At 35.4% G+C, this 20,364-nt stretch overlaps 1 protein-coding gene across 2 annotated transcripts in view; it reads right to left on the reverse strand.

Moving 5' to 3' along the window:
* Positions 1-2,135: 2,135 nt before the first annotated feature.
* LOC107015696 (DNA mismatch repair protein MLH1) overlaps positions 2,136-20,364 on the reverse strand; it is a 40,382-nt gene continuing 22,153 nt past the window's right edge. The window contains exons 12-16 of one of the 2 annotated variants that reach the window (XM_015216046.2): positions 19,659-19,824; positions 19,312-19,473; positions 4,266-4,434; positions 3,232-3,392; positions 2,136-2,354 (exon numbers count right to left, since the gene is read on the reverse strand). In XM_015216046.2, the coding sequence (XP_015071532.1) occupies positions 2,310-2,354; positions 3,232-3,392; positions 4,266-4,434; positions 19,312-19,473; positions 19,659-19,824 (703 nt within the window). In that variant the 3' untranslated portion in view covers positions 2,136-2,309. Of the gene's footprint in view, positions 2,355-2,677; positions 2,950-3,231; positions 3,393-4,265; positions 4,435-19,311; positions 19,474-19,658; positions 19,825-20,364 lie in introns of those variants that run through there. The other variant, XM_015216045.2, reaches the window with a different exon arrangement.

Genomic DNA, 20,364 nt, shown 5'->3' on the forward strand with positions numbered 1-20,364 from the left:
CAAACACTTTTAATATTTGTGGTCTAAAATTGTCATTTTATTAAGGATAAATAAAATGAATATTTTTAAATTAAATTGGTACTTAATATAGAAATGTGTATTTTTTTTTGAAGTAGCTAAAAAGCAATCATATAATCCAGGATAGAGGGAGTACTTCTTTATGTACTTGAACTAACTTTGCTCGTAAAATATTAAAGAAAAGTGTTTTATAAAATCTTGTACTTGTATGGATTCAGGGATCTAGATGATAAAGACGAAAGTAGAATGAGTTTACAATACAAACTCACACGAGTATAAGGGTTCATCAGACTTTTTTGCCAAATACTAAATAATACGTGCATTTCTTTCAAAAAAATCAAAGGATTTTGATCCATTGTGAGAGCCAATCAGAAAATTGCTTACACCACAAGTCAATAATTTGAATTATTTTTTTCTTCATAGTCAATAGTTTGGAGTTTTTATTTTTTGAAAAATGGTCAAAAATGTCCTTAAACTATGAAGGAACAAAAATACCCATTGTTTATGTTTGGCTAAAAAATGCACTACCGTCAATACTTTGGCTCAAAAATATCCTTAAATTATGCGAAATGAAAAAAATGTCCTTCGTTTGTAGTTTGGTTCAAAAATGCATTTACCGTCAATACTTTGGTCATAAAATACCGTTATTGTTATATAATGGGTCAAAATGCTCATTTTTTAAATAAATATATTATTATTTTCTTTTTCATACATTTTTTTAATAATATTTTTTAAATTAGCAAATATTTATCTTCAAATCAGGAAAAAAATAAATGGGAATATTTCTTATTCTATTATCATTTTTTTATTGTTATATAAATATAAATTAATTATGAATTTTCCATGATCTTATATATATAATATATATTATCTGTTGAAAGGGTACATGAAGTTATTCTGTTTTAATTAATAAAATGAGATTAAGGAAAAAAATATTTTCTATATTTTTATTTGTTAAAGTGATTTTAAAAGAAAGAAAACAAGAATAGTGTTCTTGAATAATATTTAATTAGGAAGAAGATGTGCCTAAAAAGGAAAAAATATTTATTTGGAAAAGGGCATTTTTGACCTATTTTGTAACTATATGGGCATTTCTAGATCAAAGTATTGACTGCAAGAGCATTTTTGAACCAAAACATTGACGATAAGAACAATTTTTAAGCCAAACTATAAACGAATGACATTTTTAATCCTTTCACATAATTTAAGAACATTTTTGATCATTTTCCCTTTATTTCTTTCATAGTCAATAGTTTGAACTTCTTTTCTTCAATCATACTCAAAAGTTTGAAATTTGTATCTTTTATTTTTTTTTCCTTCAGTCATACTCAATAGTTTGAATCACTCTATGCGGCTATGTAACTTTTCTTATTTCATTTTGTTCTCAATGCTCCATTACCTCTATCACCAGAGGTGAAAAATAAGCGGATCGAGTTGGATTATGAATTGATTAAAAATAATTAGATAAACATAAGTAAAATATTTATCTCAACTCATATTTAAATGAATAAATTCAATAAATAATATGGATATCTATATTACGAATTTGCTTCTTATTAAGTTGAGAAATATAAATTTCCATTTAAATTTTTTTCTCTTAATCTTTTCTCTTTTTAAGGGTGTGTTTGCTATGAACAAAAATATTTTCTGTTATGATAAAAAAAATGAAAATTAAATCCAATATTGAATTTTAGAAATTTTAGGAATATTGGACTTATTGCAATAAATAGGGTTGACCTTTTGAGAATAAAAATGCCAAATAAATTAAGGAAATGAAATACTCCCGAAAGTCAATTTGATTAATTTTCAAAGATAAATTTGATCACATTAATTCGATATTTTAAACAAAAAAATTAGATATTCTAAAACTAAATGAAAAGTACTATAAATTACAATTTTTTGCATATTAATATGATGAAAAAATGCATCTTAAAATATTAGTCAAAATTTTTATAGTTTGACTCTAAAAATAGAAACCATGACAAACAAAACTGGACGGGAGGAGTAGATCTTTAAAACTTTTTGGCCTCAAATATCAGTATTGGTAATTGGATTTTTTTTTTAAATTTCCAAGAAACCAAGAGACATCTAACTGAAGAACCAAACTTTCAATTCTATAGGATGTAACATGTAAATTTAAATGGAGAATTGATTATAAGTTATTAGCAATAACTAGTGATTATATCCAGCAATAACCCTTGATAAATTTATTCAATATTCAGGAAGACCTAAATTATTTGTTATGGCTTTTACATGGAAAATCCGCCCACACAGATTTTGCAATTCTGATGTTATTCAAGTAACCGCTGAAATTGGCGAATGATCTTGCTTTTTCCCTGTAAAATACAATCACAATCACAAGTATCAACTTTATGTTTGATTAAAATGTGTAAAATATGTTATATGCAAGTAATCTTGGTTGTTTGCTTGATTACTTGGTTGTTATGAAAATATCATTTTTGTGTATAATAAGAATAGTTTCCCAGTAAGGAAATATCTTGCTTTCAGTTTTTAACATGTTGCTGATTTTCTGTAGAGATTAGGTTTATTGGCATCATGGGTTTATCGAGTAATCAAGAAAAGTAAATTTTCTTTTGAACTCCTATTTGCTTAACTCATTTCTTGCGTATAACACCATGTCTACACCACTAGTTTGATGGAATAGAGTAAAAGAGACAAAATGTATTGCTTCCATTTTTGCTTCTTTTCACAATAAAACGTTTAATGTAGGGGGGTGGTTGTCTTCACACCAAAAAAAAAAGTTGAACCAGTTTTTCATATTTTGGTTCTTTGGGGGTAGGGGCCAGGGAATTTCCTTCTCAAATCAGAAACTGTACATTTTACATCCTTTTGCTTCAAGGAGGCCACATCAAAATTCTCCTAGGTTTAACATCTCTCGAAAATTCTGTAGAGCTTTTCCAGTGATGCAACCTAGAATAAGACAATAGATGATCAATATCATAAACATGGGCGCCTCAAGATAACATCTACAAAAAGAACAGTTGAAAGACGGGGAAGAAGCGTGTGGGGAGAGACTGAATATCTGCCTAGAAAAGACTACACCGGAGATTTATGCTTTTTTCACTCCTTTTCAATTTTCAGTTTCCTATTCATTCCCTCTGGAAATTATAGGAATGAGAGATTCTGACACTAAATCTTGATAGAAAAAATATGTAAAGTAAGATGGCAACGAAGAAGAGAAGTTTTACTTACCTGAACAAAAGTTCCATTTGTAACCATGGAAGTAGGGGGCTTGAAGAAGAGCCTGAGGGAGGGAAACAGAACATGCTGAATTGACCATTCACGTTGAGCCCAGGCATTTTCAGCCTCCAAACGTAGTTCTTCCTCAAATTCAGCCTCCGTGGTATCATTCTCTTAGTAACAGCAAATTCAGAAGTTAGTCCTAGCTAAAAAATGATCCACAAGATTAATATGTAATAAACACATAGTAATGTGTTGGGAGGAGAAACAATTAACGGTAATACTCAGTGAATGTCAAAAATCACCATATAGAATACAAAGTTATAGTCATCACTATTAGTTCCTGGATCTCTTATATCCTTTTGTTTTGTCCATGTCTTTCGTATTTAAAGACAATGTAGTAGTTATTATCGTATTTTGACATTCTTAGAGGCTTGTACTAGTAACACTAGGTTTTGGGAAGAGTTGTATCTATTGCCGCATATGTATGAGTTTTTTAAAATTATATCGTTTTATGACTTATTATGATTCTTATATGTTAATTCCAAGTTTTCGTATTTCGTTTTGTTACTTTGGGTTGGCTTACCTATCGGCGCACTTACCCGATTTTGGTCGTGATTTTACCCAAGACACAACATATATTAAGTTGGTCTATAATCTTCTTATGGCTTCTAGTTTTGGATAGCAATATAAGTTGTTTCATAGCATTTAGCTGATTAAAGCTAATTACTATCTTAAAAAAATGGAAGTTGCAAAGTTTAAATCACAGCTGTCGCTGCTAATGCCTAATTGTTATCCCTAATTCTCTCACCGGCGATGCTGAATATGCAATCTCAACAAGGTAAAGAAAAAACTGCTTATTTATTTAACGGCCCAGCGATCCTAAAGTGTAATGATTTCCTAAAGTGCCAAATTGCAGTAGGATCTGGCTATCAATTACACAGACTAGGAGCGTAGCTCCTTCACTAGGACCAAAATGAACCCTTGCTACCCTGCAATATGTACATGATACACAATGGAATTTGTTTTTCAGAATAGTTGCTTACCTATGTTATCTATTGAAGTTACTTCTGAACCACTTGAAAGCACTCTCTTTCTGTAGAATTTCAAGCCATCACCTGAGGGATTAGGCAATAATGGCGGATGCATGGCATAAAAGTTTCCTAGGGCAGCAGCAATTGTCTGAAAACAAATTTTCTCGTCCTCCCAGTCAACCTACAAATTAACACAAGTAAAACCAGACAGTTGAGCAAAGATGGGACAGAGGGAGTAACAATTTAGTCTTGTCCTGTTTACCAACATTTGTAGCTTTGGGATGTCAACAATGCCCCTCAAGTTTGATGAAAATACCAATTTGTTCACCGAAAAAACAAATTTAACAAGACTTTGTGCCAATATCACATAAAAATACTCTGATCCTCCACACAATCTACATAGAAACCATAAGACCCACAATAATAGGCAATATATATCACCCAAGGCAACTGTAATATCACATGCGTGGATTAAAATTCATCCAATCCTAATATTTCCATATACTACCTATGGATTGGTAATAAAGAAAAATAGCCTTTCATCTTGTTAAATGGGACTTGGTAGTGAGAGAAAAAAAGAGGACGAATTGAGCATCCATCTCTTTTTGCATTGCACAGTGGAGGCAACTTGGAATCTGTTTTTCAATATTTTCAACTTCTCTTTTGTCATGCCTTTCAGTTTGAAAGACCTGTTGACTGTTTCGGACAAAAGTGGGATCAGGAAACCAGCAAGAAGTTTGAGGGTTACAGTGTCAGCTTGTATCTGTAGGGTTGTGGACTGAAAGAAATGTTAGGTAGTTTGAAGGGAAAGCTATCTCTGTACAAATGTTTAAAGTACAAAGAACTTTGCTTTTTGGTGCAACTTACAGGATGTGAAGGATAAAAACCATATGTTAGATTTGATCAAGTCACTACAGAAGTCTATTTCCATATACGCCTTTCTTCAAGTGAAAATTTATTTCCACTTGCACAACTTCAACTTCTAAATACCATTTTTCAACTTCAAAAATTCTTTTGTCCAAATTTTAACCAAATCTATGTCCATACGCCTTCTAAGAAAGTGATCTGTACGTACAAATCAGAAAATCCCCTGGGCAAATGGAAATAAATTCACTTGAAAATCAAGTCAAAACCAGCTTTTCAAATTTGAAAAACTCCTTTCCAAAAAACTAACCAAAAAGTCAGTCTTATATATAACCAAATCTTATATTTATATAACCAAAATTTTTTTGTAAAAAAAAATTGCAAAAATGGAAAAACTTCCTGTGTCAAAACGGCTCTATTAGTTTGGCTGTGTACTATGTACTCAAAGATTCCAGTTCTTTGAGCAATGATGCAAGAAGGTAAATTGTGGTATAAACTAAATAAACACAAGTATTTAGAGAGAAAACTCCCTGCTCAAGAGAGGCAAAACCCACAACCTACATCTGTAGGATTTTCTCAAACGCACCACTAAGCTCAAGCAATTTAAGATTTACGATTGCCCTTGTAACACCCAAGGAACTGTTCCCAACAATCCCAACCTCTACCCCCTTAACTTTTCTCTCCATTGACTCTATCTATCAATGAAGTCCCTTACAAACACAAAACACACTTACTACTGTTGAGCTGTTAGAGAGAGCACCCTTTTAAATACTTTTATTATTTAATTATATTCTCAACAACTACAACCAACTAATAAAGTAATCAAGATCTTGTTCTGGTACCACTATAAGAAACTAACTATACAACTCAAGAACAATACAGATAAAACTTGACAGGAGCAGGTTCTTTCGTCGTAGCAACAATTTTTTCTTCAAGACTCTTTTTGCTGACTTTTTCACTAGGATACCTCTCCTTTAGGTGTGGTTAAACTCCAAAGCTTTGTGTCGTGCTCTTTATATAGAAGTAGAAGCTGCCTTGTAGTTCTCCAATCCAAATAGGAATTGATTCAAGTTTTCCCATAAATCCAATTCTACTTTAACTTCGTTTGGATCTTCTTTATGCAACAGGCTTCTCCCTCTTAATTCAAAGTTAATACATGTGTTCGATTTATGGTAATTATTCCATATCTTGAACTCCAGCTCCTTGCAGTATTAGACTGCATAATTCCAATTCTCCAAGTCTTCATAAAACAACTTCTTCATTGCAGTCCCAATTCTGCTAGAGGAACACGTTCTCTCATGAGTTCCTCTGACAGTGTTGCTAGCTTCTTCACTCGACTAACATGTAAAAAATAAAAGTTGCTACATTTGTATGGCTAGGCAAGATTTGTAAGATTACTTGGACAGGTACAGGGATGGCTAGATTTAAGAACCTGATCATAAATTTGTTTTCTCAAAAGAACGTTCCCCCATATGTTCTTTTTTTTTTTTGAGAAATGTAACAGTTAATCTATATTTATCCACATGTATACTACCTCAAAAGTGTAGTTACCCTCCAAAAGTGTTGTAATTACATAGGATCCTATATCTACCAAGTTACAGCCAGTCTATAGTTGTGCTGATTACTTCTGAGCTATCTAAATTACTTGTTTACACCAAAAATAATACAGAGCTAAACAATTAAGCTTAAATCTTTGTATGTTGCTCTGCTTTACTTCATGACATCTCTGGTTTCTCTCAAGCCATACTGTCCACCATATACATGATGGGACAATCTTCCATCTCTCCTCCTTTCTTCCTGCATTTCCATCCCTTTGCCAGCACTTCAAAACTTCTTTGTTCCTTCCTAATTTCACCCATTTAATCTCTCTCATGTTGGTGAACATTTGCCACAGCTGTGTTGTCCACTTGCAGTGTAAAAAGAGATGGTTGACTCTATCTCCTTGCTCTTCACACGAAAATCACCTCGAACACAGGTGAAAACCTCTTTTGTTCAGGTTTTAATGTGTCAAAACTGCCTCCTTAGCTAACAACCAAGTAAAACAGTTAACTGTTGGTTGATAGAGGATATTCTTGTCATCAAAAATATGATCCTTTAAGATCTTAGGATAATTGTGGATATCACTACTCTGATTTTTCTCTTAACGTAAAATATATGATTTTGTATACTCCTGGGATTTAAGTGATTCTATTCCACAATCTCTGATGTATATTGTTGGAATATGAATAGGTTTATACAATCCTATTAGAATAGAAATAGGTTTATATAATCCTAGTAGAATAGGAATAGGTTTATACAATATTATTAAAATAGGGATAGGTTTATACAATCCAATTAGAATAGGAATAATACTACTAAATAGTATCCTATTTGGTAAAAGATTGTATTCTAGGGTCTATAAATAAGGTCTCAATGTAATAATGTAGACACAACAACAATTCAATAATATTCTTTTCCTATATTTCTCACATGGTGTCAGAGCCAGATTCAATGACGGAGTTAGGTTCAGTGGTTCGATAATCGATTATTGAACCAGGTTATAAAGAGGTGTTCACTTGGCGGGTGTAGTTCTAGCCCCAACCTTTTTGACAGTAATGAAGATTTTTGTTGGAGAAACTGTTTCAAAGAGGTTCTTTGTGTGCAAAGGAGATTATGAGAGGAGAAGCAAGTTGTTGAAGATTAAGTGAAGAAGGTGGACAAATTTATTTTGTTAAAAATTCAGGCCAACTTCTTACCATAAATAGGTTTTCCTTTTAGGAATGGTTTTGAATTGACTAATCCTTTTTCTGGTAGGAAAAGTTTAGGACTCTATAACGATCTTGGTAGAAAATCAGACAGATTCCGTTGCTGGCGGGCGGCTATTACTCATATATGGCGCTGTTCGGCCGATGCTTATGTTAGCAAAAGTTGGGTCACCATGTATCTTTCTGGGGACTATTTTCTCATATCTAATTTGTGTAGCACAATGCCATCATTCCGGTGACTACTTTCTTATATCTAATTTGTGTAGCACCGATTATTCTGGTGATTACTTTTTTTTCATATTTAATTTGTGTAGTGCCGTGGATTTTTTCGAACTATTTTCTCATATCTGAGTTGCATAGCATCATGTGTCTTTTCAGTGACACAGATTTGATTCGCATAGTTTAGTTCGTCTTTCCGGTGACTCCTCAAATCTGATTTACGTAGGGTTATGCCATCATTCCAACCCTTAATTATCTCTTTTTCAATGGGGTCGTTCCATCAATTCAAACTATCCTATATAATTTCTATTTACTAGTTGGGTAATGACATCATTCTGACCATACCCATATAATTTTATTTCTTATATTGTGACCACTTTTAGCCATCAAATCTAATATTCTGGCATATGATCAATTTCTTGGTGACTTTCTTATTTAATATTAACTCATATTGATTCCAACACGATCCATATACGTTATACTAGATTTGAGCACTCCGTTGCTTAGGGGGAGTTTAGTAGCCTTGTATGTCGATTGTGTTGTGTCATCTATTGTGCAGATTACTCTATGGTCTAGAACAATTTTTCTCAAGCTTGATTTGGGAAGTTCAATACCAACATTATGAATCAAATTTAGTATTTCATGCGAAGATTAAGCACATTGAGATTGTCTCGCATTATGCATCAAGTCCAATATTTAATGAGATGACAAGCACATTGAGATTGACCGTCAATTTTGTGAAGTCTGCAAATATTTCACCAAGCCCCTCATTGATCCCGTGTTAATTACATTTGTAACAAGCTAGGTGCATGAATTGTACGCACTAGCTTGAGGGGGAGTGTTAGAATATGAATAGGTTTATACAATCCTATTAGAATAGGAATATGTTTATACAATCCTAGTAAACAGAAATAGGTTTATACAATCCTATTAGGACAGGATTAGGTTTATACAATCCTCTCAGAATAGGAATAGGACTACTAAATAGTATCCTATTTGGTAAGGGATTGTATTCTAGGGTCTATAAATAGGGTCTCAATGTAATAATATAGACACAACAACAATTCAATAATATTTTTTCCCTATATTTCTCACATATATATCAAGCCATGTATATGACATAGAAATATATGAATGAAATTATTCAACAATCTTATTCCACACGGTATCAGAGCTTTAGGCTTATTCCTGACCAATTTTATTCATCCTATCTTGACAAAATCCCATTTTGCTACCATGCCTGAAAATGGTACTGCCACAAATATTCCAGTCTCTGAAAATGATTCTGCAATTGTAGAGAATAACTCTATAGTTTCAACTGGAGATTTGCAACATTCAGCTTCAACAGGTAGCGGTTCATCGACCTTCACAAGTATTTCTTACTCTTTTATTACTATTGTCTCAGACAAACTTTCTCCAACGTGGGTAGTTGATTCTGGGGCAACTGATCATATAACCACTCTCTCTCATCTCTTCATATCATATTCCCCTTGTCCTAACTATAAAAAAAATAACTATAGCTAATGATTCGGTTATCACTGTAGCTGGTCGAGGAGACATACCACTTGGAAAATCCTTGATACGTTATCTGCAAATCTCATTTCTATCCAAAAACTCACCAAAGATTCCAAATGCCAAGTAACTTTCTTCCCTTCATATTAGTTATTTTAGGAACAGAACACAAAGGAGATGATTGGGCGTGCTAGTGAGAAAGGTGGTCTTTATTGTTTGAATTTCCACAATGGTGAATATATATCTAAGAATTCATGATCTAGTTCATTCTTGTATGAGTCTATCATGTCAAATAAAGAAAAAGTATGACTTTTTTATCGTCTATTAGGTCACCTTTCCTTTTATGTAACCAAAAGGATGTTTTCATCTTTGTTCAAAGATATGATTGTGGAGTCTTTTCATTGTGATGATTGTGAAATTGCAAAACACAAACGTATTTCCTTTCCAATTAGTCAAAAAAGATGTCAAACTTTATTCTCTTATTCATAGTGATATTTGGGGACCATCTCCCATTCCTAATAATTTCTGGTGCTAGATGGTTTGTGTCATTCATTGATGATTGTACAAGAGTTACGTGGATCTATTTGCTAAAGCAAAAATCTGATGTCAGTCAAACTCTTCCTACCTTTTTTAATGCAATCAAAACCAAATATGATGTGTCAATTAAAAGATTCCGATCTGATAATGCCAAGGACTACTTCAATCAAAACCTCTTTGTTTTCTTCCAAAAAAGAGGGAATTATTCAAGAATCTTCATGGGTCAATGCTTCTCAACAAAATAGGATAGCAGAGAAAAGATACGGTTTGTTACTTGACATTACTAGATCATTGTTGTTTCACAAAAAGGTGCCAAAACAGTATTGGGGGGAGCTGTCTTAACTGCCGCACATCTTAGTAACAAAATGCCGTCAAGAACTCTGAACTTTCAAAGTCCAATTGATACTCTTAGGAATTTCTTTCCAAATTTCGAAATTTCCAATAAATTGCTTCCTAGAATCTTCAGAAGTGTTGCCTATGTTCATATTCATTCTCAAAATAGAGGCAAATTAATTTGACGTGTGCTCTTAAGTGTCTTTTCATAGGATAATCTCCTACTCAAAAAGGTTACAAATGTTATCAACCATCATCTAAGAAATTCTTTGTTTCAGCGGATGTCACATTTGATGAGAGTGAATCCTTTTCTAATCATTCTTACAATCTGGGGGAGTTATTGAAGGGAGAGGAACCTCTATGCTTGTCACTATCTGAGTTTTCCATTTCTAGTTGTGCCCAGTTCTTGCATGAGTCACCATTTGTTCGGTCACCTAAGTCTCTAAATCCAAATGAACCCATTGAGTCTCCCAATCCAAATACAGATAATGGAATTCTAGAAAATAATCTACCACTACAGGTATATTCCAGAAGAAAGAGACAAACTGATCAAACTAGTCAGTTGCAATCATCTCCTCAGGTTACTACACTTCTAATACCCATCCTGAACCTATTCAACCATCAAAACCAAGAAACTAAACTGTTCATGAAGCAGAATTTAACCAACCTAATGACCTTGACCTTCCCATTGCACTCAGAAAAGGAACCATATTTTGCACACAATACCCTTTGAGCACACAACATCCGAAGTCATAAAGCTTTTCACTGTAACATCGACATAATTCCTATCCCCAGATATTTGTCTGAAGCATTAGGGAATAAAGAATGGAGAAAGCTATGAAGGTAGAAATGGAAGCGTTGGAGAAAAACAAAACTTGGGATATTGTGGAATTACCAAAAGAAAAAGGTTGGTCAGGTGCAGATGGGTGTTTACCGTGAAATATAAGTCAGATAGATGGGTCCACAGAAAGATATAAAGCACGTTTGGTAGCAAAGGGTTATACACAGACCTATGGAATTGATTATTTGGAGACTTTTGTTCCAGTGGCAAAAATGAATACAGTATGAATCTTATTATCATTGGCTGCGGTTTCTAATTGGAACCTACAACAATTTTATGTAAAAATGCATTTTTACATGGAGACTTAGATGAGGAGATTTATATGGAGGTGCCACCTGATTTTGAAAGCAAGAAGGGAATGGTGTGTAGACTGAAGAAGGCACTTTATGGATTAAAACAATCAGCTTGTGCATGGTTTGGAAGATTTACAAAGGTTATGATCAAGCTAGGGTATCGACAAAGTCAAGGAGAGCACACCTTGTTCATACGACACTCAAAAACAGGAAAGGTGACAGTATTGTTGGTTTATGTGGATGACAATGTAGTAACAACTAACATGTCATGATTCTGAGGAGATGCAAAATTTGAAAAAGTGTTTACTCAAGGAATTAGACATCAAAGAGCTTGGAAAATTAAAGTATATTTTGGGAATCGAAGTGGCACACTCAAAACAAGAAAATCTTTATTTCCCAACAAAAATATGTGCTTGATTTGCTAAAAGAAACAGGAAAATTAGGGTGTAAACCAGTGGCTACACCAATTGAATATAATCATAGATTATGTAATGCTCCAGAAGATCCTATGGTTGATAAAGGTTTGTATCAAAGGCTTATACCAAAACTGTTTTATTTGTCTCATACAAGGTCGGACATTGCATTTGCTATAAGTCTTGTTAGACAATGTATGCATGATCCTAGAGAAATGCATCTTAAAGTTGTCAATCAGATTCTACAATATCTTAAAGGAAGTCAAGGAAAAGGAATATTATTCAAAAGAGGAGGAGACTTGGTTTTAGAGGCTTATAGAGATGCGGACTATGCTGGTTCATTAGTGGATCGAAGGTCATGTCCTGGATATTGCATTTTCTTGATAGGAAATCTAGTGACTTGGAGGAGTAAAAAACAAAATGTAGTAGCTAGATCAAGTGTAGAATCTAGCTTCGATCTATGGCTATGGGAGTTTGTGAGTTGTTATGGTTAAAGATAATCCTTGATGATTTGAAGATAAGATGGGAAGGACCTATCAGACTATATTGTGACAATAAATGAACAATAAGTATAGCTCATAATCCTGTACAACATGATCACACTAAGCATATTGAGGTAAACAAACATTTCATTAAGGAGAAACTAGATAGTGGACTCATTTGTTCGCCATTTGTATCTACAAAGATCAGGTTTTCTCTTAATGTAAAATATATGATTCTGTATAATCCCAGATTTCATGGGATTTAGGTGATTCTATTTCATAATATTTTATGTATATATAAACTCATGTATATGACATAGAAATATATGAATGAAATTATTCAACAATCGTATCAAATGAAATTATTCAACAATCGTATATGAATGAAATTTTTCAACAATCTTATTCCACATTTACTTAATAGGGTATCTTGGTTTTCCATATCATCTTCCAAGGTCATTCTACTAACTCAATGCACTGTGTTGAGATCTCACATGTTGAATTTACTGTGAAACACCCTTTGCTCCCCAGGTTGCTAAATTGTGCTAGGGTAGCAAAGAACTCTGTTACTCTACACATCTCCCAATCATTTAAGTTCCTTTGAAGTAAAAATTCCACCCCTGATCATTCCATAATTCTGCCACAATAGCTTGTTGCATTTAACATAGGTTGTAGAGGTCATGTAACCTTTGGCTTAATGGGACATAGTCCACGCCATTTGTCCATCCAGAAATCCACCTTTCTACCATTTCCCACCTTACAATGTGATCTTTCTAGCACCAGATCCCATAGATATTTGATAGATCTCTATACACTAGACCCATAAGGAGAAGTCACATTGTTGTCATCCACTTATCCCTTATTCCATATTTTGCAGCAATCACTTCCTTCCACAATGATTTCTCAGTAGATGCGAACTTCCATAACCACTTCATCATAAGGCTTTGGTTCTGAAACTTCATGTTTCTGATGCCCATACCTTCTTGCTTATGTTCATTTCTTCCCTTTTGAAAAGATAATACTTCCTCTTATCTTCATTTCCTTGCCAAAAGAAAGTTCTTCTGAGTACCTCTATTTTGCAACGCCAGATGGTGCTGGAAACCAGACATCATGTATGTTGGTAAGGCATCTAGCACAATGTTGATCATAGTAAGTCTTCCCCAGGATAATTACTTTTCCAGTTTGCTAATTTTCTCACACTTTTCTATCATTCCACTCCAAATGCTTATTGACTTACTTTTTGCACCTAATGGCATGCCCAAGTAGATGGCGCGTAGCTCCCTACTTGCCTCCCTAGTGTATTGGCTAGCTCCTCAATTTCTACCCCTTCATTAATTGGATAGATGTAGCCAGTGTTATCAAAGGCGCGCTTTAAGCGCGCTTAAGCCCTGAAGTGAGGCTCAAAACGTATTGAGCGCTTTGCCTCCCTTTTATGTGCATCGTCATCAAGGTTCTAAGGCAAATATTTCCTTGCCAATGAGCCACTTCTAAAGAATTTGAAGCTGAATAATTGATATTTCACTTTATCATAATTTTTTTCAATTTCTTTGGTCATATATTTGTCATTTCATGCTTATAATTATTAGACTTGAATTAAACATATATATTTTATTCTTTTCTCCTTTTGCGCCTTTTTTTGTTAAAGCCCATATTTTATTTGTGCTTAAAGCCCCCACAGCCCTTAGAGCTTTTTTGTGCTTTTCACCTTTGATAACACTCAATGTAGCTTTTCCCCCATTTATATGAAGGCCTGACACAACTTCAAAAATAATGAAAATGGTCCTCAAAATCCGAAAATGGTCCCTCACTGCTTCACAAAACACTAAGGTATCATTTACATACTGTAGGTGAGTGATTTCTAGGTTGTTACTTGTCCTGTTTTGCACTTGGAACCTTCTGATCCAGTCTTTGGCCTTTGCTATGTAAATCAGGCAGCTCATCCCCTCCGTTGCTAGAATGTTCAAGAAAGGTGAGAGCGGATCTCCCTGCCTCAGCCCCCTTTGAGAAGAGAAAAAACAGTTGGGCTTCTATTGATAAGAACTAAAATTTGACTGCACCTATACAATATTTGATCCACCTGATCCATTTAGATCTAAAACCCATCTTCTGTAACATGTTCACTAGATAATTCCAATTCACATGATCATATGCTTTCTGAATGTCAAGCTTACATAGTATGCCTGGTTGTTTGCTCTTCACTCTCAAATCCACCAGTTCACTAGCTAGCACCACTGCATCCATAATCTGCCTTCCTTTAAGAAAGGACATCTGTTGTCTGTCGACAATTCAGTGAATTACCTCTTTCAATCTCTCTGTCAATAGTTTGAGATGATCATGTACACTCCCTCCACCAGACCGATGGGTCTGAAGTCATTCAGTTCAATTGCCCCCACCTTTTTTTGGAATAAGTGCAACAAAAGTGGCATTAACGCTCTTTTCAAGACATTCTCTAGCATGGAAATTCTGAATAACTGCTACCAACTCATGTCTGATTACGTCCAAACACTGACCGAAGGAAGCCATTGTATAGCCATCTGGTCCAGGGGCTTTATCTCCTGCACAGGCTTTAATACTTTCTAGTATTTCCTCAGCTTCAAAAGGAGCCCCCAAAAAGTTGCCATCAATTTCATCAATTTTGGGGCAATTTCTCATGTTTAACTGTGGCCTCCACCTCTTCTGATTCTGTATAGAACCTCTCCTAGTATTCAACAATTTCATTCTTAATTTCTTCAGGTTCTGCAATCTCCACTCCGTTGACTTTCAATTTATCAATGCTGTTGATTCTTCTGTGTTGGTTTGCTGTTCTATGGAAAAAACTTGTGTTTCTATCTCCCTGCTTAATCCACAAAGCTCTGGACCTCTGTTTCCACGCAGTCTCTTCATGCTTGGCTATGTACTCAAACTCCATAGTCAAAGCCAGCCTAGAAGCTAGTTCCCCTTCTTCAAGAGCTCTCTATTCTTGTATCTCTTCTAGATCAGCTAATTGCTTAAACAGATTGGCCTTTTGCATTTTCAGATTTCCTTGGATGGTTTTTCTCCATTCTTTCAGCTTCCCCTTTAGTGCCTTTAACTTTGCCATTAGGACATAATCAGGCCTGCCAGTGTAGTTAAAAGACTCCCACCAATCCCTAACCTAAGCATTGAACCCCTCTGTTCTTGAGTTGGAAGGCTTCCAATATTTAAGGCAAAAGATGAAAGAACTTGGAAGGCTTCATGCACAGCTTCCGCCTTTTCCTTTGCCTCTCTTTCTTTGGCAAGCCCTTCTAGCAGGTTTGTAACCACACTACTGCTCTTAGAACCTGTTCCTTTTTTTTTTTTTTTGAAACTGGTAACCTTGTATATTTCTGTATGTGAACAAAACACAAGCAGTACATAGGTTGTGCTGAGCCTTGTACTGAACCCATATAATACAGTTCATTTTCATCTGCTAAACAGAGTTGCTCCTATTTTCAAAACATCTAGAATTTCCTTCTTTCCATACTGTCCACAATATACAAGCTGGAACAATTCTCCAAGCTTCTCTGTCTGTAGCCTCCCGTCGTGCTTCCTAGCTTGCTAATATTGTTGAAATACTCTGCAAGTGCGGTTTTGCCTATCATTTCCTTTTCCCCTCCCTTTTTCCCAACGCTCGGGGGAATCTCAAAGTGGGTGAATGCCTTTCTCAGACAAAATCCATAGGGTAGGGAATGTGCCCCTTCAGCAGCTAGAGCCAAGTGTTGTACCAATAAAGCAGGATGGTTTACCAGATCTCCTTGGTCAAGTGCATCATCACAATCATGTCCCTGTTTTTAGCTTAATTTCCCTTTTCTACTCGCGGCAGGACACACTTCTTTACTAGATTAATATGATTTTTTGAGCTAGAGTCATCTCCCATTTCAGCGCTTACCTTAACTCCTGAGAATCTCTTCCTTGTGGAAACTTGCTGTCAAATAAGCCATGCTTTTTTCTGGCCCATCTTCGACCCATTTTTCTTTAAAGTATTATCATAACCAACAAAAGATATGTTGAAAATGTCCCCTACGTCTTCAACTGTAAATCTGATTCCTCTTCCCTTCACAGAAGACACCACTGCATCATCATCAACTAGCTTGAACCTTCTATAAAATTATGAACCTCTTCCTCATGAACCACTGGATTTGTGTCAAATAGTAGCTAGTCCATTCATAATGGTCCAGCATTTTCTTCAGCTCTTTGATTCTAGCACTTCTTTTTCTTTTCAGCTCTTTTTTTAATCCTCTTTAGATTCGGTTCTTTGACCGAAGGAGCAGTTTCTTCCATCCATTCTGAGGGTTCTTTTCTTTTACTGACGCCTCTAGAACTTGACGCTTTCTTCAACCCTTTTTCTTTAGGGTATTTGACTTCATCTTTCCTTTCAACATTTGAGATATCAGAACCATGGTTCTCGGTTTCTTCCTCCTTAGTTGTTTGCTTACGAACCAGTTCCCCTTGAATTGTAACTTCTTCTCTACCCTGAAGTGGTTGATCTTATTTCTTGGGATATTTTAGGGTTTGGTTGCATTCTGAGTAAGACTTCGCTGGATTGAGCATCGGATTTATTTTTGGAGTGTGCAACAGTGTTAAAGAAGATATGACTAGGTTTCAAGTTGCTGAGAATTACTTTGCTCTTTTGATTTTTCAAGAATGATGCGACCAAGTGAATATACGAGGGACTAATCTTTTAATAAATAGTCCGGATGACTTTTGAAGTCCCCTTTTTAAGTCACTGACTTTCATCGAAGGGGGTTTATTTTAACGGACCAATTTTCGTGGTTATTCATATCATGACCCCCTCACCCCCCCCCCCTCTTTTTTCATGATTGTGGTGTCCGGGTCAGCTTTCACGCACCTCATCTAATTACACGGGATACTTGTCACCTCCCACCAACAACAGGTACCAGGTAACTCTGTCCACCAAGGTTAGCACAAATAGCAAGAATAACCTAGTGTTTATTTGTCTCCACAAAGTTTTGACCGAGACCTGAGGTTTCTCAAACACTTCATTGACCACTAGGCACACCCTAAGGTGCTTCCCCTTCCCTTTTCTTTTAACAAGTGCACTAATACACAAATTTAAAGTAATTTATAGATTTGAAGGAGATGCATACTTGTGAGTCATGAGAACTAGATCTCTGACAAGATCCTCTGAGTTGATCTTGTTATGAAGGACAATTCTCCTTTTGACATATGTATTACACTTTCGATGCTTTGAGGTTCCTGAATATTTTCTTCTTTATTTTGTTGCAAGAGTCTTCATTTACCTTCAAGAAGGGAAGTTTTGTTACTTTGTTCCCTTTTTGATAAGCCCCTTTTGCTGAGAGTAAAGTTTCCTTCGTCTAAGCTCCTCTTTTTTCTCATTTGGGCTTTTAATCTTGGTCATAGAGTTGTCTTAGGAGCCAACACTAGTTTGAGTTTCCAATATTTAGAAAGGACGAATCAAGTGTTTCTTGGTCCATTTTGGCAGCTTTGTTCTTTTCTTTAGAGGGGCAGGAGGCAAAATGTTTGGCATTCTATTGAGCTGTGTATATTCTAGAAGATCCTTGCATTTTAACCATCTTTTCCCTTTCTTATGGCTTCTTATATCTGTGTTTGGTAAGTGGAGGTGTGTCTTTTTTTATGGTCTTCTCCATTCAACTATTCTATCCAGTTCATATTCAGCTTTGATGATCTTGTGAATTACTCTACTTTCTTACAGCACACCTTCTGGGAACCTGTTCCTTTAGTTTCAACAAAAAACCTTTTTGATATTGACTAGCTCTCGAAGCATTCTTTTCCTCAAAAGCTCCGCATGAAGAGTAGAGGATGTGATATCTGATTCTTCCTTTTGAATATGTCTTTTGAAGCTTTCTTTCCAGATGCTGATGTTCTTATGCTCATTCCATTAATTTGAGCTGTAATTTCTCCCTCTAGAATAACGGCCTGTTCCTTTGGACATATTACCTTCTTCAGGTTTTCTCCCTTTCCTACTACTGCTATATGGTGATCCCTTTTTAGCCCACAATGAATGTGTTAATTTGTCTCTATTGGTAGATGTAGCTTCTCAAGAACTTCCATTACTATGTGATTTATACACACTAGATTTCTCTTCTAAGTGTGGATCGTCTACTTGATTTTAGCTAAGCTTGTCTTTATTTCATTGTCTTCTTCTTCTAGGGCTGATGTAACTCTCGATATTGTGGTCCTTAATTTGTGAAGTTCTCTTTGGTTCTTGGTGGACTAAGTGTCTTCCTTCTCAACGTTGTGGTCCTGAATTTTTGTCTCTAGATCTCTATAATTACTTTGCAATGTATACCATATTTGTTGAATTTATTAGGACTAATACCACATGCAAGGATTCTTCTTGTTTTTTTATGACAAGGAAAATCCACAGCCGCTACCCTTTCGATGCGCACAAGATAAAATCCCCAGTCCTATGCAATAGCTCGCAAACTACATAGGAGAGGTAACCCGCAAGCCTGGTGCAATGAGCTCGACCCAGAAGGCAAACCCCTTGCTTTCTCTGGCAAGGGGTTTCCAACTTGAGACCTCCAACATGGAAGTCCCAAGCCCAAACCACTGGTCTCAAGAGGAAATCTAGTACAAAACTAATCAGTGTTAAAGGGCTCAATATATTAATTTAGGATGATACTTGGCAATGAAAATGAGTGAGTTTACAGGCTGATAACTTCCAACATACTAAGCAGATCAAGCTGCTTCATATGTGGTCGATGAACTTCATTGTGCAACACTCAAAGGTCCAGTCATTGGCAAGAATATTATAGAATTGATAAGATCTTTGTTGCATGGAATAGGAAAGAAGACAAAGAAATAGCATAGAACTCACATCATTTCCTAAACAAAGTATAAATTCTGGGATGCGGTCCATGTCAGGTGTGTACTGATCCAGTATAACAGGAAGACTAGACATATTTCCATTTGAATCGATATGAATACTAAAATACTCCTCTAGCATTCCAGCCTTTTGCTTGAGCAGTTCTGTATTCATCTGAAGTAATACATAGAAAATGCCAATGCTAATTAGGAAGAGGGTATAATGATGATAGGTGACAAAATTACCTGAATTGAATTAGACAAAAGGAACATTTTCTTTCAGTGTCCAGGAGCAGACATGGACAAGAAATAGAATTTAATTATTGTAGTGCAGTTACAGTTGAGTTAAGATGAAATTACCTCGGCAATCTTTCCTCTTAGCTCTTTGCTTTCATTGCCTTCTGGATCTGTACCCTCTTCTTTCAGAGCAAGCATTACTAACTCAGGTAATGATGCTGGTTCACTCAGTTGAATTGCATTGAAATGGGCAAACCGACGTAAAACTTGCTGATACATAAGCTCTTTACTTTTGTAGCATCAAATGTAGGGAAGATCATCAATATATAGTCAAACAAGTTATCTAATGAAGGAAAATTTAAGGAATTAAAAGAGCCATGGAAAAATTACAAAGCATCAGAAAAGACAGGAATCAAAGCGAGAGATCAAGCTGTAGAGATATTGGAATCTTCGCTGTCAAGTGCTCTAGCAGGTTTTCTTTCTTGTTATTTCTTTTCTTTTTTATAACCGAGAAATCTTTTGAGAGCTAGAGGCGCAGGATTCGAAACTCGGTGGATATTCGAACCTGTAACATTCACCTAGTTAAGATTGCTTTCCCACTCTTGGGCTTCTTAAGAATTGTGAGAATAGGATTGTACATAATGTACGGTAACGTACAAAACAACTCTTCAATTAAGGAGGTGGCTACAGTCACATGCACAATAATCACCCAACAAGAGTCAGGGTCAAATCCCACGTGGATTGGAGGTAGGATTTGCCAAAGTTCGTGAGCCAACTCACAAGAGCATGCATATTGTATCAACAATGAATGTAAATGGGGGGGGGGGGG

The sequence above is a fragment of the Solanum pennellii genome, chromosome 4 (genome assembly GCF_001406875.1).
Source record: "Solanum pennellii chromosome 4, SPENNV200".
NCBI classification, from domain to species: Eukaryota; Viridiplantae; Streptophyta; class Magnoliopsida; order Solanales; family Solanaceae; genus Solanum; species Solanum pennellii.